Source organism: Crocodylus porosus, unplaced genomic scaffold (genome assembly GCF_001723895.1).
Source record: "Crocodylus porosus isolate Cpor-Errol unplaced genomic scaffold, CroPor_comp1, whole genome shotgun sequence".
Taxonomy (NCBI): domain Eukaryota; kingdom Metazoa; phylum Chordata; order Crocodylia; family Crocodylidae; genus Crocodylus; species Crocodylus porosus.
Window position 1 is genome coordinate 38096628 of NW_017728915.1, and position 23437 is coordinate 38120064.

The 23437-nt window shown below is 40.2% G+C and overlaps 1 protein-coding gene across 3 annotated transcripts in view; it reads left to right on the forward strand.

The window, feature by feature from the left end:
* BANP (BTG3 associated nuclear protein) overlaps positions 1–23437 on the forward strand; it is a 213492-nt gene that overhangs the window by 185562 nt on the left and 4493 nt on the right. For all 3 annotated transcript variants that reach the window (XM_019536007.1, XM_019536008.1, XM_019536009.1), the window contains one exon: positions 20302–20445. In XM_019536007.1, coding sequence (XP_019391552.1) covers positions 20302–20445 — 144 coding nt within the window. The remainder of the gene's footprint in view (positions 1–20301; positions 20446–23437) is intronic.

Consider the following 23437-nt stretch of genomic DNA (forward strand, 5'->3'; position numbering starts at 1 on the left):
TATATAAAAAAAATAAGAATGCATGTGATGGTGGCACAAGTCTCTAAGCCTCCAGGACGCAGAGACCCAGGACAGCCATAATGTTGCATTTTCTGGTAGGCCCAAAGGGAAAAAAAAATTACCTATACATATACATATTCTTTCCTTTGGGCCTACCAGAAAATGCAATACTATGCCTGTCCTGGAGTCTTATGCCACCATCACATGCACTTTCTTCTACATTTCTCCAACATATCGTGAGCCCGCAGCGTGCTGTCGGAACTATGTTTTGTTACCTTGGCAACAAAGCCCAAACTTGTACATGTTATTTTTCTAGTATTTTTTAAAAAACCCAACAGTTGCTGCCAGTTATGATGTAAATTAAACATTTGCAGAGCGTACCTACATTCCCTCCTGCCTCCCTGCTTTTTCTTGCTGGAATCCAAATGAAATCCCAGTTGCGAGTGGAGACCGATGGATTGATTTATATTTTTAAAAGCAGACTCTTACTTATTGACCAGAGCAGTGTCTAGCAGCCAGTTTACAGAACATCTTTTCCTAACAGCTTGTTTTACTTAGAAGGTGCAAGTCTTCTCCCTCACCACTTCTCATCAGAATTAAGAGGTCCAGAATTCTACTGATAAGAAATTATTTACAAAGGGATTGAATGTTGGTTCCCATTAAAATCGTCTGAAAACCCTGGCAAAAATCCATGCTTCATATTGTCTTAAAGCAAAATCCCTCAGCCTGGTTGTTGAACTTCTGTTTTTAAGCATAACTAATCCCGTCAGGAATTTGATGACTGGAGGATGAGACCAGCAACATGACATTTAGAACCCTATTTACATTTATTGGCCTGGCGGGGACTTGCCATGTAAAATGCAAAGGGGAAAGATTTGTAACTTTGGAGAGTTTAGCAATCATCTCCCTTTTGGCTGCATTATGTCACAACAAAAAATTTCCCACCAGCCAGCCTTTGCAGTGACTCACAGTTTATTATTCACTGAATAACCTTTATCAGTGCTGGTGGGATAGAGGGAGTCTGGGTCACTCATGTAGAGCTCTTTCCTTGTGTTTTTGCACTCCCCAACTGTATTATAGCAAAGTTACTCTGAGGCTATAGTATTTTTTCTCTGAAAAATACTTGGTTGTAAATTTGACCAAAACCCAAAAGTAACAGTCCGTAGGAAAACATTTAAGCTAAAAACCTAGTTTAGGACTTCTTAAAATAGAGATTTATCATAAGAGCAGATTTAGTTGTCTGCTCCTGAAGCCCGTAAATAGTCACAGTAATTTTACGAGATTTACTTCTGTGAGTAAGGCCCGGAAGACCTGGCACTTTAAGCATAAAGTTTTGCAATTACATGTAAATTTAGATAATCTTTTTCCTTCTTAGATTCAGCTAATAGAAGGGTTATGTAAGCTTTAGCATCATCTAGAATGTAGCATTAAACGGGACTGATGCATAGAATTGTTGTAATCATTGTTTCTGTTTGTGCCAAAACATGTTTGAGATGTGTAAAATAATAGATCAACTTCAAAAAGAAAAAGCTTTAGTGTCATTTGAATCAACTTCTCTTCTCAGTGGCAGTTTCCTCATCTTTTTAATCCGTGTAACAACTGCTTCTGTGGGAATTAAACAAGCATAAACCCTCAGATGATCTGTCCCTTGGTTCATGGTCCAGGTCAAATATGACATAAGGAAAGGGGGTCTGCAGTCTTCACCGACTTGACCATGATCATTTTTCTGTGTTCCCCTTCATCTGTAGAGTGGAAGAATTGCCAGCTTTTCCTTATGTCCTTGCTTAATAGTGTTTGTACACCTTCATTTACTACTGTTTATAGAACAATTTGAGATATTACAGGTTTTACTTGGTGTCCACTGAAGTTACTGCAAGTTTTTCAGACAGCATTGGCTCAGCTCCTAGATTTGCAAAGTGTTATATTACTGCCAACAGATATTTGGTTGTTTTGGATTCAAGCTTTAATTAAAAAAAAAAAAAAAAAAAAGACTAGAGAGAAAAGGCTAACTTTGTGGTATGTGCTGTGTAGACCAAAGTCAATGGGAACTATGGGTGTCATGAGTCTCTGGAAACTAGCTGCTGACACATTACACCTCTAGCCAGCAAACTCTTTAAGTCTGATTTCCTGTTTGTTGACTTGCCCCTGATTCTGGAAGCCCAGACAGTTAAATGTCTCTTCTGGTAATAACCATTAAACTTTTGTTGCTGTTGGTATCTACACCTGTGAGTTGCTGGAAGCCAAGGGTTGAAGACGCTTCTCTCACCGCATAAACTACTCTAGCCTGATCTGTTGCCAGTGGTGTAACTGTTTTCTGTTGACTCGAAGTACAAAATCTAAAGCTGATCAAAAATCCAGAATATCTATTTTGTAGAAGGTTCCAAAATGTTGACATAATTTTGTCAACAAAAAGCTGCTATCCTGGCATTTTTTGCAGAACAGAAAGTTCAAAAAAGTTCTAATACAAAGATTTTGTTTAACGTCTCTAATACAAAACACAGCATTTTGACACTCCCCGAAGTGAAATGTTTTGATTCAGTTTGTTGAACAGAATCAAAACATGTTGTTCCTCTCAGGTTCAACATACATTGGTGACTGCAGGAATGATTGCAGTACGTCATGGGAATGCATCACGCAAGAGCATCATGTTGTCTTCTGTTGGTTGAGCCCCCCAGGCGGGCCAAATCTGTGTGTCCATCGCATGCAATTCCTGGAAGTTTATGCAGAAAGCATGCAGTGGTGTATCATGGAAGACCAGGGAGGCAGGTCCATAAAGACTACAGACCTGAAGCAACTGAGCAACTTCCTAAGAGGAACCCTGGCAGCCCAAGTAGACAGGGAGAGATGTCAGAGTGACCCGAGATTAAGACGTTTTGTTTTAGTTCAAGAAGCCAATATCTGAGTCAACCACAAATGAAACAAAAGGTTTAGGGTTTTTTTCCAGATAAATAAAACTTAAAAAATTTAACAAATCTTGCTGAAAGAGCATTGTCTATTGAAAAGCAACTTTTGAAGAAAATTGCTGACCAGCCCTAAAAACAATTATATACAATTAGAAGATGTTGGCTTTTAAAAATACTACCCAGTGCCTTTATGGTTTGCAGAAATACAGTAAGGTAGACATTAAATACAGCAACCCGGATACAATCGTCATGTATCTCTGAATGAAGTAGAATTGTTACTCATTCCCTGTGTGATTAGAAAAATTTGTGTTTTATTCTGTGCTAAGTTGCATGGGTTGCTGTTTGCCTCTTCTCTATCTGCCTCCATGCTTTGCCAGCCGTGTTACTCCAGCTACTAATGCTCTCTTCATTTCATAGACATTAGGGCTAGACGGGACCTTGCGACATCATCGGGTCCAGCTGATGGTTGAGTTCCCTGGGCAGACCAAATCTTTGTGTCCATTACATATAAGCCCCGTGTGGTTCATGCAGAACGCATGCAGTGGTTCATGACGGTACTGGTTCTTGGACCCTTGTTGCTATGGATTGGAGCTGTAACCAGCATCCTGATGCCTGCAGGAGATGCCACAGCTTGAGGGTTATAGATGTTCAGGCTGCCACATCAGCTAGGCATATCAGGCTGCCACTTGTCTTGGCTGTCATCAGCAATGCTATGTAAAACAGAGGAGGCTAGGGTTAGGCTAAGGAAGGTTGCCCTGTTCCCCCAAACTTAACTGATGCGAGGGTTGAAAAAAGGAGAAGATAGGAGCAAAAGGAATAGGTTGGGAACTGGCTGGAGACTTGGGTGGTGGGAAGGGACCAAAAGAGAAGGATTCGAGGGGAGAAAGTGACTGTCAAGAGTGGAAGAAGTGAGGGAGACGTCATATGGAAGTAGGCACAATGAACCCATTGGTCCTCTAGCTCCCCTGAAGAGAGTAGGGGAACCCATGGAGGAGGCAATATGTGGATTAAAGAGAATCCCTTCATAGCATGTGATTAAGGAAACTGTTGTTTAAAAAAGCTTGTGCACGCCTCTTTTATCTCCATAAGGTACAAATCTGCCCTGCCTTCTTCCTGAGACATAAAAGTTACAAATGCTATATCGATCAGCTTGTAGCAGCCAAAATAAAACTAGCTTTTACTCTGGGAGAGTCTGCTTTGGTGTAGCCCTGCCTGATTGCAACACTCAGTTAATTGCAAAGCTCCATAAATGTTTTTTTGAGGTATCCCCGTGACTGAGGCATATAATTAAGAAAGCTCCATTCCTTCCTTAGCGTATCAGTGCATGCAGTAAAAAGAAATGAGGTAAATAGGGTGCACTCGGCATTGTGATGAGTCAGATGCACAAACATGACTTGGTTATAAACCTCTGACCTCAAAATAGCCTCTCTAATTAATTACAGACAATGATTCTAGATGAGGTAACTCTTCTTCCAATAACCGGATAATATCCTAAAGTTACAACCTCAAGCCAATCACCAGTTCATTATAAATAACTTTCTTGTGCTTGCTCCAGCTTTACGGGCTGATTTCAGCTCAAGAGATTTTGCTGTGTTTTGCAGTGTATTGCACTGTATCTGCTGCACCTTTTAGTTAGCAAGACAGCCCAATTCAGCTCTTGTGGAAGCCAATGGGATCAATCCTTCTTGGTCAACCACCAGTGGAAGCTGGATCTGGCCCGAGGCTGCTTTGGACAGCTTCTTTCCGGTCGGCATATCTTGCTTGCTGTTTCACTCTGCTTGTTAGACACGGTGCTTCACATATTGATCACTCTCCTGTACGTACGCAAATGTAAGATTACGTGTACGCTCTTCATATTTAGATCACACGAGACAACGCTCAGTTTACACCATTATTTCATAACAGCAAACTTTTGAATCCCTTTCAACTGAGATAATAGTCCGCAGATAATATTTTAATTGTGCTGGGTCCTCTTGTTCCTCAATAGCACGCTATTCTCGCAGGAGTTGCTAGTCTGCCTAGAGATCTTGAACTGGCAGTACAAAGCACAACTGTCATTTCCGCTCATTTAGCGAAAAGTTGCCTGGCTGCCACACCTTGTTTTTTATGCATTTGTTCAGGTGTAAAGTACAACGGGTGGCTTACGTTTCAGCGCGCAGGGCTCTGGGCTTTCAATACACATTGTTCAGTGTTGTGTCATGTACCTCTTGAAGCATTGTATTAGAAAAGCTGGGCCAGATCCTTCAGTCCAGCTGAGCTGGGCTCTGTGTTGGTTTAGGAGTTAGAAGCAAAAGCTGACTTTAAACCACCTTTGGCTTTTGGGGCCTGAGGCAGATCTGTTGTGTTCTGGAGTCAGAGTCCTAGCAAAGTGGGGCTGGAAGGGACCTCTAAGAGGTCATCCAGTCCAACTGCCTAACAGAGGCAGGATCATCCCTATGCAAACCATCCCATCCAATCCACAGTCTAACCTCTACATCTAGCATCAGCCCTGACGCAACACAGGCCTCACACCCAAACTTGCCGCAGGTAAAGCAGGGGGACCACGGCACCTAACATCCTGCTTCTGTGAAATATTGACAATATATGCCCCCCAGCTTTTCCCTGCAGAAAGCACGTACTATCATAGACTGGAGGAGGGGTAGCACAGGTACCGCCAGAGCTCTTCTCCACTCCTACTCAGGACTCTCCAAATGGTTTTCAGCTTGTTTTTTACATGCTAGAGCAGATCAAGATAACTGGGGAACCCATCTCATTGATTAACTGTGAGATAGTGTTTTATTGGTTGAAAGCTTTGCATGGACTTTTCTGGTCTTTTCAGCTGGATTGGCACTAGTGTCAGTGCAGGGAGTTGGTATTGGGTATTTTCGGGTGGTGTCCTCCAGAATTTCCTACTTACGATTTTTCTCAAGATTCCTGCAATGTTAGGTTATTCTTCTCAAAACTCCTGAAATTTGTGTTATTTTCACAATGATGCCAGCCTTTACTTAAAAAAGAAAGTTTCTAATCTTTTGTGGTTGCGGGAGAAAAAGCCTAAAATGCCGGCTCAAAACCCAGAAGTCAACCATAAAGAACATCAAGTTTACTTTTTAGGAATCGGGCATGATTTTTAGGACTTGACATGTCATTTTTAAAAAGCTGATGTTGATTATGGTGCTTGTCATATAAAAGTTAACTCAAAAAAGAGAGCTGTATTGTAGCTTATAGAGAGCGTCTGTTGACTCTGACTGTTATAATATGACAAGGGAAGCTGGTATTTAATAAAGGTGCTGCCTTTTGATTAATGTACAAATATGGGGTCCTTGTTTTCTGTGATTATCAAAGGGAGAGGTTTTCAAGAACAGGTCCTGAAATTGTATACGCACAATATTAGCATGCACAAATTTACAAGTTGTTTTGTAGGCAGCGGAGAATGCGTCCACAAAGGTCCAGTGGCACAGTTTGAGTGGAGGTATTAATCTAAGCCTCCTGGCCAAAATCCAGTTATCTTGCCTCCCACTAACTTCCTTGTTGTTACTTGAGTTGCTTGTTATTCCTCGCTCCCTGCAATAAACGTTAAATCTGTGTTTTTCATTGAGAGTCATTATTTGACCTGACTATAGATTTAAAACCAAAAATAAAATTGGTGCAAGTCCTATCTGAAGTATATTAATATGTGCTGTGTCTGAAATGTTGCTTTTGGAAAGGAGAAGTCTTCTGGCAGTATATTGTCTGATGACTCTCTTATTTTTTAGAGGACAACTGATCAGTTTTCCAAACAGTTGCAAAGAATTTTCAGGTCTCATAATACTATTTCAGTTCATCCAAATGTAGGAAATATGTATTTTACAGTTAAGCGCACATATGCACATACAATGTATTTGTGAGAGAGAGTTTGAACGATAAGGGACTTCTAGGAGAAATGTATATATTTTGCTTCTGTTCCAGTTAAGTTTTTATACCACCCACATCTCTGCATCTCATAGCTGTTCATTATATTTTTGAAGGCAGTTTTTTCCTTTAATGTAAATCATTTCCAAGATTTTTTCTTGTTTCTCAGTGTTATGCCAGGTCTAAAGTAAAAAAATAAAAAGAACATCTAATACTATGATATTTACATAAATGCTGACATGAAAATAGATGAAGCCTTATTGTTTGTGCTTAAAAATATTAATACTTTAAAGGCAGAAACATTATTGAATCAAGTCAGATTTTCCGTAGAGCATTATCTTAGAGCAGTTAAACTACTTATGGAAATTTGTATCCCTGTTAAAAACTCATTCTAAAATTAGACACAAGTAGTGAATGAATTTTCAAAATGACATGGAAAAGATTTTTTGTCTTGTTCCTCTAAATCCATCCTTTTAATCCCTATAAATTAGAAATGAGGTAACAGAATTAATGCATTTGTTTTTGCTATGCATTAAGCACTTAACTGCGGGATATCTCTTATCCCACCGCTGTGTTAGGAAGAATGTCAAGTTCTTCAGGGTAAATTGAGAGAGACCCACCCGGGAGCACAACGTAACCAGTGCTGAGACCACTCCTGATGGGAGAGACCTTGATTCAAATCCCTGCTCCACTTCAGACAGCATCAGATTTGAAGCTAAGGGAGCATCCTCACCACGGGACAACAGGCGTAAGACAACGACCTTTGTTTGGTGAACGGTGTCCAATACCTCTTCTGACTCTAGTCTCAGACCTCTGAAACAAAAAAAAAACTTAGACATTTCTCAACTTGTAAATGTTTTTACCCCAAATTATAGCTGAATTAGATACAAATGTTTACCAAAACCTGAAATCTTTTCTTTTTCATGAGTAAATGTCTTGATGACCAGATTTGTCTCTCTTCAGTGGGGATGTGAGTGAAGGTCATGGGCCTTTCCCCTTCCTTTTCCCTCTGAACTGGAGACAATTCCCCACCTTGTTGGTCTTCTCAGATAGCCACTTCCAAACCGATGCTGCTGGCGAGTGCGTGGGCTGGGTGGCGACTGCTCTTTCTAATGCTGCGACCTTTCCTCGCAGCCTTGCTGGCCCAAGGACTGAACAGTCCAGAAGTCTCTACAAATCCTCAATTTCTGTAGTAAAGGGATGGGCTCCAGGGACAGAACTTTTTTTTTTTGACCATGCATATGGTTCAAATCTTGTAAACCACAGCATGCCATGGTTTATCTAACTCAATCCAACCACAATAGCCAAAAAAAAGAAGGGCATTTTTGCTAAAAGTGTATAATTAACCACAATGGCTGTGGTTTATATTCCATATATTTCACAAACTGTTTGCATAGGCACATTGAGGGAATCTCAGAGTAGACACTACATACTAGATCTATAAAACAAATGCGATTTTATTATTATTATGATTTTTATTCTTCTTCTTCTTTCCTACACAAGGAAATAGGACAGCTGATAAAAATACACTCTGAAATGATTCTTTTCCTCCTGGTACATTTGAAATTGGTTTCAGTTTTTATGGCATTTTGGCTTGGGAATTCCAGAGAGGAGCTCTCACTTAGATTAGACGACATGGGTGTTACCTAATGAAGTTTTGACAGATTTAAGGCCACATTTTGCACGGATAGATTCAGCACACTTAAAAATACACAGCAGGGGGAATTCCTGTCCTTGAACAGTTGAGAAGGGGTTTTCTTGGTGTGTGTTTTTTTTTTTTTCAAAGCTGCTTATTTTATTGATTTATTGCATGTAGACAGTGGATTGCAGGATTCTGCAATTGAAACAGAAGGGACTGCTGTGTGCAAACCTGGAGCCCAACGTCAGTAGGATAGATATCCTGGTCTCTGAAAAAAGCAGATCCCTACTATACTAAACTAAAAGTTTCCCACTTGTTTTAATACAATTACCTTTCTTTCAAAATGGAGAAATTGCTTTTAACATTCCTTAGTAGTTTGGGTTGTGGCTTTCTGAAAAGCCACAGTGTACAAGCACCAGAATAACTGAGATCAGATGGAGGAACCTTGCTAACGTTTCCTGTGTTGGGATGACTTAACCAGGGGACAGGATATTTCCAGCAAAGAGAGATCTTGATTTTGGAATTTACTCCATCACTATTGGCCCCATAGAGCATAATCTTTTCTCCTGATTACAATATCTATCTAGCCCATCTTTGACTTCCTCTTCTTTGAAAGGAAGAGGAAGTGGGTTTATGCTTTGGAAGCGTCTTTTGCTGACATCCATCAGTATTGTGCTTTTGTGTGCTGTACCTGTATCAAGGGACACTTGATAGCTATGTTTTTTTAATCTAGTAAATAGGCATAAATCAGTTTGCATGCTTTTTAGAAGGGATATGGACCCCATCAGTTAAGAATTAAGGAATAGGAGCATAGCATCAGTCAACATTTTTATGGAAAATAGGTCGTGTCATAACATACTTTATTGTTTTTATGAGTTTTGTTGGAAAGTAATTCTCTGGATATAATATATTTAGTCCGCTTGCTGTTCAGAAAAAAAAATAGCTTTGCATCAAATCGGATAAATGGAGCCAATCTTTAATGAATTGAAAATGCAGTAGTAAAAATGAAAGTGTGAATGAGGAGTCATCATCCAACTAATGTCCCATAGAGATTGGTTCTTGTCCAGTGGTGGTCCAGCGATTTGGAAGAAAATGTAAAATCATTAGTGATAACATTTACAGATGAGGTGTACATTAATGTAATGCAGGGGCATCAAACACATGTGGTCCTGAAGGGCAGAACAGCGGTGCAGGACCTGTCCATGGGCTAAATGGATGGCTCAGGCCCAGCCCTGTAAGCCAGATCGGGCCCACGTCATCTCCCCCACCCCAGACCAGCCAGACCCTGCTCTGGACAGTCTGGGACCTGGTAGGAAAAAGCCCAGCTTTCCTGGCACTTGGCTGCAATGGCAGGAATGAGTTGCAGTGTTGAGCTTCTTCCTGTGCTGTTGCTGGGGTTTCAGCAATGCAGGGCTCACCCAGGCACTTGGCTGATGATGAAGGAAGGTCCCCCAGCAAGGCTGCAGGCTGGATCCAGCCTGTAGGTTTGACCCTCTTGATGTCATGGTTTAAACAATGACAGGAACAGATCCGTTCCATGGGCTGGCCTGAATCGCTCATTAATGCAGGCTCAGTTGAACAAGGTTCACAGAATCATATAATCATAGAAAATTAAGTTTAATGCAGCCAAATGCAAGGTCAGGCATCAGATCTAGGACTGTGGGTCACACTTGCAAGATGGAAGTTAGTATTCTGGAATTCATGGACCTTGTAAAGGATTTATGAGTCAAGGCAGATAACCAGTCACAGATGAATTCCCAGCATGATGCTGTAATGGCGTGAATGCGACCTTTTAGATATATTGTTATTTTCGTAAAGCAGGAAAATAACAAGAAATACTCTTTGGTTCCCGTACATGTAATTTAAAAAAATATATTGAAAACCAGAAAAGGATCAGAAGACAGTTGCCTAGTCAGAAGTCTAAACCTCTGTCTGACAGTGAGAAACTTAAAAAAACCTATTTAGTTTACTCAGTGGAAGATTAAATGGTGACTTTATCACGGTCTCCAAATACCTGCATAGGTAAGGGACTTTTGAGAGTAGGCAGCTCTTCAATCTAAAAGAAAAAGGCATGATGAGATCCAGCTAATGAAAACTGAAACAAAGAATTCAGACTATACAAAGTACGTGTTTGAAATAGTGAGATTAGTTAACCTTTGGGGCAGATTAATTAACTTTAGGAAGCCACTGCGCAGCCCACTTCTGCTGTGAATTTGGTGGGTCCCTACATACGAGTCTGAACCCCTGGAAATAATTCTACTGTTGGATAAGAAAAGCAGTGTCTGATTTATGGACAAAGTTTAGAGGTTTTTGTGTTACAGCCACTAACGCAGAGTTTGTTTAATGAAATGCTCCTCTTTTTACACAGCTTTAAAAATTATAAGTCATTCAGTCCAGCTTGTCACTTCTGTAGTTTTAAAGGAGCCATATGTTTTATTAATTTATTTCCCTCGAAAAAGCCTGATTGACAGCCCTGGAGACTGTAGACAATTTTAGGCTAAATATCAACAGGACAGGTGGATACAAGTGGAGCCTCACCGCACTTCTCTGCCGATCTGGTCTAACTTGGGCATGGAAGAGAGTGGCTTTGGGAGGAAAGGATAGTTAAATCTGTGTCTTTCCAATCCTTTCCTGTCCCAGTGATCTTGCCAAGATGTCAGTTTTTTGTGAACGGGGCCGTGAAAACACTGAAACGACTTTGTATGAGCCACGATCAGATCGTAAGAGTTGGTCTTCACTGCTGCTGACCTGAGTTGAGTTTGAACCATCAACGTAGAAGTGAAAGGATGAAATGTTCATCCCACTACCAACCTCCCGAACTCTCTGGTCCCTTCATACTGGGTTTTTCAGTCTTACGCATCACTCTGTCGTTGCTGGCTCCCCTCCATCAGTAAGGTAGCTGAACAGATTTGTCCAGAAATAAGTGAACATGAACTGTTTCTCAAAGGTTGGGGAATCTTAGAATTCCTCTTATTTGCTCCACAAGTAGATTGGTGTCCTATGTCTGTCTTCTGGATTCCTTACTAGGCTCTAAATTAGTCCAAGCCCCCTGATTCCTTGGAGAAACTCATTATTTTGCAGTGATGAAAAATAAGTTAAAGATGTAAGATCTGCATCTTACTCAGATATACTCACTCCAATTACATTAATCTAGTGCTCCAGTAAACCTACTAAATAAACAATATGTTGTTGGTACCTCCTATAGTGAATCTTAATAGTTTTAAGACTCCATGAAGAAAACATTAAGACTGGAAAGAATGTGTTAAAGGGAGCAGTAAATCTTATTTAAGTGAACATATTTATCAGCCCAGCTTATTAATATGTAAAGAAACTACACATGCTACTTCGAATGCATTCGTGTTATTTTTTGCTATCATTGCTGGAAGGGTATGAGGCTGATTGGCAGATGTTTCTTAAACATCTGCCTTGAGATTAAATGCAGCTTTCCATGAATCATCTAAACCTATAGTCCTCTTTCTGCCTTCAGGCCCAAACTGCTCTTCTTAACCAATGCTTTAATTAGACTATGGCCCTGGGAGCTTTTCTTTTGGCCAGGCATGAGTCTCTTCATTTGCACAAATTGTGGTAAAATGGTTATTTACTGACTGTAAGCACTGCAAGACTTTCAAGTAGGAATGATCTATTAAAAACCACCTTTTTCCATTATTCAAAATCTTTTTTTCATTGTTTTTTTTTTAAAAGAGAGTTAGCGTTCATTGCCTTCCAGCATTGGAAATGTAAAGAAATGGGGAGACACAGAATTCCCATTGAATATTGTTCAGTTTTTATAGGGTGACAGACCTATGGGTTCACCTACATTATTGCAGGGGGTAGCTCACAAAACGACGCAAGTGAGAGTAAGCTTAGAAAGTGATGGAGGGATCATTGTGAAGTTGATTAAACTTGTCCTTTCTGCATAAAGAGACTTTTAGTTTTTCCAAAACAATAACCATTTTTTTGAGATTGAAATCTTAGAGGGTGACTTGATTCTTTTAGATACTTGTAATATGTCATTTTTTTAATGATAAGCATAAATCAGCTGAGGATGCGATTGTGCTGTACCACGCTTGGAAATTATGCTCAAACAATTTTGGAAGAAACCAAAGGAAAACCTATTACATTTTAATCTTTCTTTTTCTGATCTGGCAGTTGAATGCTAAGTGGGAACTATTAGTTGTAGACTGAAACCCTCTTCTAAATGGAAAGGAGGAGAGCAAAGTGTCTATTTGGCTTTCATTATTTTTATTAATTTATTATTATGTGCATTTCCATGGTAATCATCATACTAAAGGAAAAGAAAAAAAATTCCCAGATTCACAGAGCCAGTATTGTACCCATCCCTTAATGGCAGGACTTCAGAAGGAAGGAGATAGGAAGAACACTGAGAGTAAACTAGGTAAAAAAGAGAAAGCAAGACTAAAATTCAGATCATTGAGGAGGTAGTGCCTGCTTTTTGGATTTTTTAGCAACAAGCCTTTGCATAGATTATTGCTGCAGGGAGAAGGGATAATGTGCGTGCCTGGGATGTGTGCTCTGTGCGGGCCGGAGGGAGTCTATCTGTCTTATTTTAGTTCACTTTATCTAATCCGTCTGCTACTGTGTAATCTTTATCACTGTGGTATCTAGATGCATGCAAAATTGAGTAAAATAAACATTCACTCAGGAAGACTGAAATCCTGTATTCCTCAGCAACATTAACAAGTTTTTCCTTCTGTCATCCCAAGTGTTGTTATTGGGGGCAAAATAAAAATGATATTTAATGGATTTTACATTTTGTTTTGAGAGGCTGAGAGGTCTCATAGGTGATGGGAAAGGATTTTGCCAGTGTTAACCTGGCACAAGAGGTGTGCCTTTGTTCGTTTGCACCCTGCAATGCCATGGTCACCCAAGAGGACAAGGTAATCCTTGAGATCACGATGCCTCCCCCCTTGAGGGCCCTGAAGAAGAGACATTAAGGCTTTCGATACTTGTGTGTGAAAGCACTGGTAGCACAGAAGCAAGGTCATAAAAAGAGGTGGACCCACAACCTGCCTCCAAATTCTTGCCTTGGGAAGCATACAAAATGGGGAGAGAATCCTGGGTAAGGATTTTGAGGGATGATATCTTTCATTGAACCAGCTGTGTGGTTGGAGTAAAGTTAGACAAGGTTTGAATTGAAGGTATTCTTCTTGCCTTTTGTGCAATTCCTGGAACATCACAGCTACATCACTCCAGCAATACTAGAGTAGTGGGTCATGTCTCGGTGGATGCTACAGCGCCAGCTAGGCTTTGATCTCTAATGTTCAAAAGTACTCTCCAAAAGTAGTTCAGTGAGACTCAAGTGTGAGAAGAGAGTACATCTTGTCAAGCCTCCCAAGAATTTTTAGCCCGGATAAGATATTCCTAAAATACCAGTGGCATACTCCAGTGATGTGATCTGTTGAAAAAGTTTTGCAGATGCAGTAGGTTGCTTCCATACTTCCAAATGCCGAGACCTTCAGCACCGAGCATGTCTTGGCGTTTTCACTTTTTTTCCATTCTAAAATCTAAACATTTCTGAAAGAAGAATTGTTTGTACAGACTGTTTGGCAAGTGCAGATTTAAATTTTAGTAATAATTATGTAAAAATATGTATTCATTACCTGTTCTAAAGTGTCCTGGCTTTGTATGGGTTCCCCCACCTCCCTTTCTTTGCTAAATAGCTTCGAGGCAAGGATTTTTGGGGCGATACCTTTATTGGACCAACTGTGCGATTGGAATAAAGTTAGATAGGCTTTCAAGTATAAATCATCAAATACGATTGTTTGTCAGGTCTGCGGAGGGAAGCGTGCACAGTAATGTTTCAGAACAGTGGGTAGAGCTGTGAAATAGGTTAATAACTTATAGCTTTTTTGTCTGAGGAGAAGAGCGTTACAGCCTTCATTTTAAGATAAGGTTAAAAAAAGCCAAAAACCACTTTGAGGAACCTAACAAATAACCCATGCCAGTTTTCTAATCACTTACTTTAATAACTGTACAACCCTGTAACGTAAACAATACACTCCAATTCCTTGAAGCATTTAAACCTGTCTCACTGTCAAGACAAAGACCGTTTTCTCACTCTTTGTTCTGCAGTACTTTGAGACATCAGGCAATATGAGCTGACCAAATATGGTTCTTGTTTTTTAATGCTGTCTCCCAAAATTATTTTAAAAGAGTGTTTTTATCCATTTGATGTTTAAAGTTGGGATTGTGTAGGGTTGCTCCTCCTCAAACATTTAATTGAACTGTCAGCGTGGCTTGATTTAGCTTAAGCCACGCTCAATGTCAAATATTTCCATGCTCTTGTGCCTAAAGAAAAGAAAGATCATTGTTGAGCTGCTTGTTTCACGAGTGTTTAGTGTCTGAAATAACACTCAATTCCATTGGAAGTGAAGTTTGTTATTTTTAGTTTAGCCATCTTCTATTACCTGTTTTTGAGCAGTGAGAGAGGATGTCAGGAAGCCCAATGGAATTGGGAAGAAAAGTTCATTTTCAGGACAGATTGTTTGTTTAGTTTTTCAATACAATTCCTTTATTTTTAAGGTCAGTAGCAGGTAAGAATCACAGAACTGAACTGGTGGTCTAGAGATCCTGTGAACATCCAAACAAAGGCTTTATTCTTGAACAAGGACCATTTGCCAAGGATTTCTCGCAGAGCTCCTGGTTTAATGCCGCCTGATAGAAAGTCTTCAGTCTTTCCACTCCCTCTTACCACTTGTTGTATTGGTATGGCCTGTGAACTTATTTTACATTTGATGTAAAAAAAAATTACCATGGAAGTAGCAAAAGCAGTCAAATTTAAATGAAGTGGGCTATCATCACCACATGGTTTACCCGGCTCAAAGCTTTAGTTGTTCTTATTAGTATGACCTACTGATTTGAAAACAAGACTGGCATTCAAGCAACCTGGATTATGTTCTCTTTCTTGTTTCTGACCAGACTGTGTGGCACAGGCAAGTTACTTTTCCCCTCAATGGATTTTGGTTTTCTCATATATAAAATGCGAGTGGTAATATATCGACTTTTATGAAGCACTTGGAATATATTGGATAAAAATCTGTAGTCCCAATTGAAAGACAATGGAAAGATTCCCATTGACTTTGGCATTTTCTGCACTAGGATCCTTCCGCGTGAAGGATTTATCGGTATTACTGCATGTCGCAAGTAGAAACCTTGTTGAGAAGCTTCCTAGTTGTGATGTGCAGTTATACAGAAATATATATAATATAGCTACTTCCTAATGCCTTACAAGTCTGCATGAAGGCAGATAAATGGTACAACTTTTATAATCTATCCACAGTGAACGTAGAATATTTGGAGAGATTCATTCCCAATAGTTGGAATGAATACATTATTCCCACTATTGCCAATGTATAATGAAATGGCTGGTGGTGTGATATTCTCCAGCCAGTGGATTTAGAGATATTCGGCTGATTATTTGCAGTATCTTATGAATACAATGTGGGTAGTTAAGAGAGTACTTTTGTTCTCTTTGGTAGGTCTTCTCATCATGTGATAGAGCAGTTTGGAGCCCTACGGAGAGGGATCAAGTGCACTGGGTTGTGACTGAATTGGCTCTGTCCACTCTTTGACTCAACAAATTTAAAATAATATACTGCAGTATTGCGGCAGCAGTTCTAAATACGTTATTGCCAAATCCTGTTTCAAAAAGAAAGGGTCAGAATGGGGATTTTCTATCTCGTTTTGTCATCCGGTTGTGTATTTAATTGCAACAGCACTTCAAACAGGAGTAGCAAAATACTTTATTTAGAACATAATCTCTAATTCCTGAAGACACTGAGATCTTGCTCCTCATTGTTTGTTTAAAGCCGCATCATCTGGTTTAATTTAGGGTTGGGATTTTCCTCCTTGATTTTCACCTTCATCCACCCATGGGAAAAAAGTAGTGTTGGGACTATCTTGTATTCATCAGTTGATCTTAGCAGCAGTGTTTATGTGATTACAAAATAAAGGCTAATGGATTATTACCAAGAAGGCCGTGATTTGAATTGTAAGCTTCCGAGCTTTTTCCTTAAACTGATCAGGAATTTGAAACAGACAAACTAGAAATGTTCCCATATTTAATAGGACTGTAAGAATTTGACATAACTTTTGGGGAAATCACTGTATGCTCTTGTTTCACCTTGTCTGTCAGTGATGGAAACAGCCACCTTTAAATTCCCAGTTTTGCACCAAGGGGAGCTGTTACAGGAAAAGGGATTTCTCTGTTATGAACACTTATTCCACAATGGCAGATTTCTCATTCTTGATGTGCTAAGACACTCGCCTAATTTTTTTATATTTTTTTTCAATGTCTGCTCACTCCACTTTTGGAAAGAGGACATCGAAAAAGAAATAAGTCCCAAGAGAGATGAACAAGGGTCTGGGTATGTCTGCACTGAATAGTAGAAGGCAGTGTAATGGTACCCTGCTTTGAAGGATAAAAGCCACACTGAGAAGTGGTGTATTTAGAGGTATGTTATAGCACATATGCATGTACATTCACATAGCTATTTCACTTTGTGTTTGTAGAGAAACCATGGTAATGTAGGTGTCAGCCATCAACATGGATATGCAGGGTCCTTGCCAGGCTGGTACAGCCCATGCTGCCAAGTAATTACAGCTATTACTCAAGCTAACTAGGGTAAAGTGACTCAGTAAGTCTCCTTGTGCAGGGATTGCACTCTCAGATGCACTCTAGATGTAGCCTGAATTATGAATCAAAGCTTCCCCTGGGGAAAAGTCTGATACTAATAGTTCATCATATTACATAGTCTCAGTAAAACCAATACAGAAGACTATATTAAATATCAATAGGTATTTCATGTGGAAATTAATATGGGTTACTGGCAGGAAGGTGTTTAAAGTACAAAGTTGTGGTATTGCCAAGAATCGTGTAAGTTAATTGTAAAATAATATACAAGGTTTACTATTTCTCCTCCATATTACACGCCATGAAAATGAGGATTGCCAAAGGTTGCTGGAAGAAGTGCAGTTATGAAGAGACTAGCACATACAACTTGGTACTAAAAAACTATAAGCTTTTTTGATGTAACATAATTTCAATTACATAGTCATAATGTAAAAGGGATGTTGAATCCAGTCACACACCATTATTCTGGGGTTTGGCAGCCAAAATACAACTGATGTAAGAAGACGTAAGTTGTCAAGTATTATTCTTCCTGGCTAATATGTACTCAGTAATGCAGAGGGGGAGGTGCCCGCTCTACACACAGACATATATGTATCTTAGTTTTAAAAATATGTCAGTGAGAAGAAATGGAGACTGTAATACAGCCCTGTACAAACAAAATCAAGCAGTCTTATGCAATTTGGCCTTCTTTTCTTGACTGTCCCTAAGAAAACCCAAGAGCCATATGAGATCCTGGCAGCACTTATCATAGTCACTTAGAAAAGTAACTTCCTTTGTCTCCCAAGCTCCCCAGAGAGCTTCTGATGTACGTCCACAACCCTTCCCCTGGACATCAGCTGACAAACTCTATTTTTATATAGGAAATCTTGCTAAGTTCATTATTTGTTCTTTGTTCTCTGATTTCTTATGTTTTCTTTTCTCTTTTTAATAAAAATCTGATGATGGCTATGATTTGGAAAGCTGACTTTAGAAGTTTAGCATATGAAAACTAAAATGGGCGACTCTAAATTCAGGATGGGTTTAAAGGAAAGGGTGTTTTGGTTCAATATGACATGGTATTCTGGTATCACGTTCCTTCCTCACTTCACTAACACAATACATGAATTGTAAAAAGAGCTGAATCATAAAAATACACAAATAAACTGTTTAATGGATCAGTTGGTCCAATTGTGTGAAGCCAAGGAGCCTGTTACGTGAATTAGTCCATATGCAGAACTGTAGTAGGTAAATGAGCACAAATGTTCTGTAGAAATAGTGATTGAATTGACACCTTTCTTATATGATAGGAGCATAACCGTCAGAACAATATGTTGTCACAAGATTAATGTCTTTGGCCGCTCGAGTGAATGTCTTGGCTTTGTCTCCTTATTTATATAGCAGCGAGAGACCGTTCTTTTGTGGGAATGTTCTGTTCTGTTGACATTATTGCATAATTAGCTGAAGCAGCTCAAAGACTTTACAATAACTACTTGCAGACTTAGGAACCGATGATCAGCTGATTCTGCTCACACCCAGGAAGTTATCGCATTCATTAGTAGGACAATAGGCATTATATGTTTGTGAAAACTATTATATGTTGATGTAAAATGCTTCCCGAAGTACCTTTCCACAATGGTTTAAAAAAATAAAAGCTACAGATCTTTACAGTAGCACGGCAGCAGCGTTTCTTTGTTTCTTGGTGTAGGGTTGCCGATTCTGACTGAAGCTATTCTGAAAGATTTTTTTGCCCCCAACATGACATAATGTAGTGTTCGACCCATTCACAATACAGGCAGTCCTCAGACTTATGACACAACTGGTTCCTGAGACCGCATCTTAGGTCGAAATGTTGTAACTCAGAACTGATTTTCCCATAGAAAACAATGTTATAAACGGGGGATTGGTTCCTGAACCAAGACCCAATACCCCATTTTCACCAAAAATAACCCAGTATTTTGTAGGCAATCACTTACAGATGGGTAGTATAGCTACATTAATGTATTTCTATTGTAAATAGCCATCATATTGATTTGGAAGGACTCCTGGAGTCTTGTCTGCTTTCTTAAAGAAAGTGTCCAAGGAAGTTTGGACAGACAGGAGATGGGCGACACAGCAAACTTGTTCACCGGCATGGCATGGCATCAGATCAAGCGTTGCAAAGTCAAAACTGATGTCAGAAGTTGAAACGGTGTAAATTTATAAATGTTGTAAGTGCAAAACATTGTAACTTGAAACGTTGTAAGTTGAGGACTGCCTGTATCAATCTCCTGGATTGCTTCAGGAGTCACCAGGAGATCAAAGCCGATATTCCAGTAGACTCCTGGTCAACCCTATCCTGATGGCATAGTGAGATGAGAAAAACTTGTCACTCAGCAAAGGCCTTTTTCTCATCCTACATTCCTGAACCTGAAGATACATGTATGACATGAAGCCAAAGGTTTTTACACAAACATAGGATCAAGAAGAAAAAGGCCTAGCCTTGGGGCCCACTCTCTAGTCCTCTGGTCATTAATTCTGGGGTTCTGCTTTGGGTTTCCTTCAAAAGTCTAGTTGGGCCTATGGTGTTCTTCCCTATACGCTTGTGAGAGCACTTCCTTGTTTCAAGCAAGGCCTCAGCACCCTTCACCAAGGCCCCATTGCGCTTAACAGACAGATACTCATTGACTTCAGAGAGTTGGGTTTAGGCACACTTTTTTCACCTATGCTTCACGTGCTTGTAAATGTGAAGGTCTCATTCCTCTCCTCGGAACACTTGTAGAAGCTAACACATCCACTTGTCCCAAGGAAAAGACCGTCAGTCGTTAGGTTTAAGAAATATCACGTGCTAATTGCCCTTACCTCTATCAAGAACTGCCTCATTCTTCTGTACTAACTCAGCGTTTTATTGTAACGTAACAAATGAAACGTGGCGTATTGAGCAGAGTCCTTAGGGATGATTTTGTTCCATTGCTGAAGCATCTGAAATGCAACTGGTTTGTGCGATTGTAAGAGAGTTAAATATTTCCAGGTATGCTCCCTGATAATCTTTACAATAAGGAACTGAGAGCATCCGGACTTCTTAAACCAAAGTGCATCTGGCATAAGAGCCCTTCAACATGAATACCTTCTGCTTTTGGAAACTCTTGCAAGTTAACTTTAACTCTTACCGATGCATAGGTTGGTTTTTTTTGCGGGGGAAGGTCTGTTTGGAGTTGCAGGTGTTTCACAGCGCTGTTGTGATTTTTGGTTGTTTACAAAACAGTTTGTTGGTTGCCTTGCAGGTGTTACAAGGTGCGCAGTTGATAGCGGTTGCTTCGGCTGATCCTGCTTCTGGGGGTGTCGATGGATCTCCGCTCCAAGGAAGCGATATCCAGGTCCAATATGTCCAGCTGGCACCTGTGACAGATCACACTGCTACTACTCAAGTACGTATTCTCCCCCCTCTGCCCCCAGTTGCAAGTACTTGAAGTGATACGAATTTCTATCGAAGAAATTGTGCTTCTGACCACAGATACTCCATTCCTGTCAGGCTTTTCCTGCTTCTCCAATAAGTGCTTCCATTTTGTTAATAGTACAAATAACCTTTCATTAGTTTTGGATTCATTTCTGTCTGGAAGTCCTTGTTTTATGCCCTAGAAAATAGGGGTTTTTTTGTCATGGACGTTTTCCTGTATCCTTAAAGGCTGAGCACCAGGATGATGGGACAGGGAGAAGAAGCTTGCCTGGAGTTATGACAAGAGGAGGTTGAGGTTCTCCAGTCCAAGCTCCTTGAAGAATGGCATTGCCTTCCTCACCATAGTTTTCCAATCATTTTGATCTCCTGCCTAGATTCTCCATGAGAGCTTCAGAGTTAGCTGTGAAGGGGACACTTGAGGTGCTCTCTTCTGATGGCACTTATGGCACTTCTATATCAGGATGAATATTCATATCATTGAAGGAATTTGCATATCACTGAGGATGTACAAAAGTCACTGTAAGAAGCATAAAGTCACTCAAGCTCTGCAATGATCTCTAGCTGCTTGAATGTAGCTGGCTGTCACAGAGCAAGAATACATGCCTAATGACTTGTTGTCTCCTTGAAGTGGCAACAGATGACAGCCAAATGGCACATTTTCAAATGACCATTTTTGAAGGCTTTCCTTTCCTCCCCTCCCTTCCAGCATGGGCTATAGCCTGCTTTTGTAGGCATAATCCCTCAGGTGTGTCTGGTAGCAGTGCAAAATAAGCTTCTATTTGCTGCCCGTATATTGTATATCATGTTAGCATATCTGTGCCACTGGTGAGACTTTGAGTTGGATTTTTGTCACTTTTTCCATCGCAACCCCCTATTACCTGGGGATTTGTAAACTGGCTGCAGACATTGGCTTTGCTTAGAAAACCATTATATCAGGTCTGCGCAGAAAATGTTGCATTTTGCAAGTTCTGGTGTCATCCAGTGTTGTTCTCATACAGTAGGTTACCACCATGAGAAACCATTTTTACATTGTTATGACCCCAAAATAGCTTCAATTTACAAAGCATAGGTTTGGTTCTTTGAAAGCCTCCTGAAACACACCAAGGAGAGCTCTATAAATAGTAGTTTGTTTGGTTTTTTGCGAGCTCCAAAAAATGGGGGGAAAAAACTCTGGTTTCAGATTCAGTCAAAATAAAACATTTTATTTTTTACAAGTTGAAATGAAACTTTTTAAAAACTATTTTTGCCTTGCTGTTGTTGAGCCTTTTTGCTTATTTTAAAAAATAAATTTGAAGGGCAAATTGGAAAACATGTCTCATTTGAAAATATTTCAAAATGAGACTTTTAATATTTTTTTGGGTGGGGGGGATTATTTTCAGAGGCTGGGGGGGGGCAAGAAAAGAAAACCTGGATACATTCATGAGATCTTTTGCTTTAACCAGATTGCATTTTTTGTTTTAAAAAAAAGGTCTTAGTTGACAAATGTTGCCCTGCTCCTAGGACTTTGAATGATCTGTGTAGAGAAATAGAGATTGCTCAGCATGTTCGGATTGGTGAAGCAAAGCAGTTTTTTAATGGCTGTTCTGTTAAATAACAGTTTCTGTGCTTATTTTTATATGAATCGTTAATAGATAGGCATGGCAAGTAAGGCCTGCTGTTCTTAGCAGGCCCTGACAACAGATTCCATAATGAATGGAAGGAAACTTTTCCTGTTTGTTCTGCAAGGACATGTCCTTAATGATATGCAAGAGCCACACATAACATGAAGCAGATCTTCTATGTCCGGGAGTCTTATTAGGGTTTTAACACTACATTAGAAATAACAATAGTAGTAATACAACAGTTTTATTTATAGGGTGTCCACACCTAGAGGCCTCTGGGTACCTAACATCCCCCCACCAAAGCTAATACTGTTACTTAATCGAAAAGGAACATATGGCTCAATAAATTATTTGAAGGAGGGTGAAAATGAAACATCCCAGTGCAGTCACGGTCTCCACCCTGACACAAAAAGTACAGCACTGAAATATAGACCAAAACTGGAGCTTCAGCAAGAAAAGTGGCAAAGAGATGATTTGATTTTTATGGAGAGGGAAATCGTTGCAGAGTCTTCAGTGAAACAGGGCCAACCCATCACCTCTGGGTTTAGCCATGGCCAACCAGCACTTCCAGCACCACTGACGTTAGGTTATTGGAAGACAGATGCTGTCCCTTGAGGCCTTTTTGGCTTCTAGTCCATATGAAGCAGGCTGGTAGGTTCCCCTGTAACACTCATCACCTGTGCACGCACAAAATCCAAGCCTCTAAATCTCTCCTCCAGACTCGCTTCTTCCCTGCAGCATTCCACATCTAATCTCCACTCCCACTCCTTGATTAAAGAGATAGCGGAAAAGCAGGCAAATGCCGGCAAACTCTCTTAGCATTATAAGTCAAATGAATACAATCCCAAAGTCCCTGTCCTAAAAACAGCAAGCAAAAATGATCTCCTTGGGCTTTCCTGAACAGGTAAATTAGAGCGCTGGCATAGATATTTATACTGCTCCAGCTCCTCTGTACCAGCTCTCAGCATGGGAGTCTTGCGCACATTTTAAACAGCCTATGTGAGAGAGCTCACTCCACTGTAATAAAGCAGTCAGCAATGTTGCATTTATTGGCTGCGTCCACATGTGGTGTGGCTGTTTGGACAGGTAGTGCACCTTGTGCTGCTGCTACTTGTCCCCAGGGAAAGCCCATACATGGGCACTCTGGCACATGGCAAGTTACCTCGGGGGCAGTAGTGGAGGCTGGGGGGCTTACCTGGGGTCCTGGTGGCCTCCCAGGGCTGCAGCAGTGGCAATTCTGTCGCACGGAGCCTGGCTGGCAGCCACAGCACAGCTCCAGGTGGCCCAGCTCTCCTTTTTAAGCTGCCTGTGTATGCACTGCTCTGCTTTTTTTCTCCATGAGTTTTCTCCATGGGTCAACCC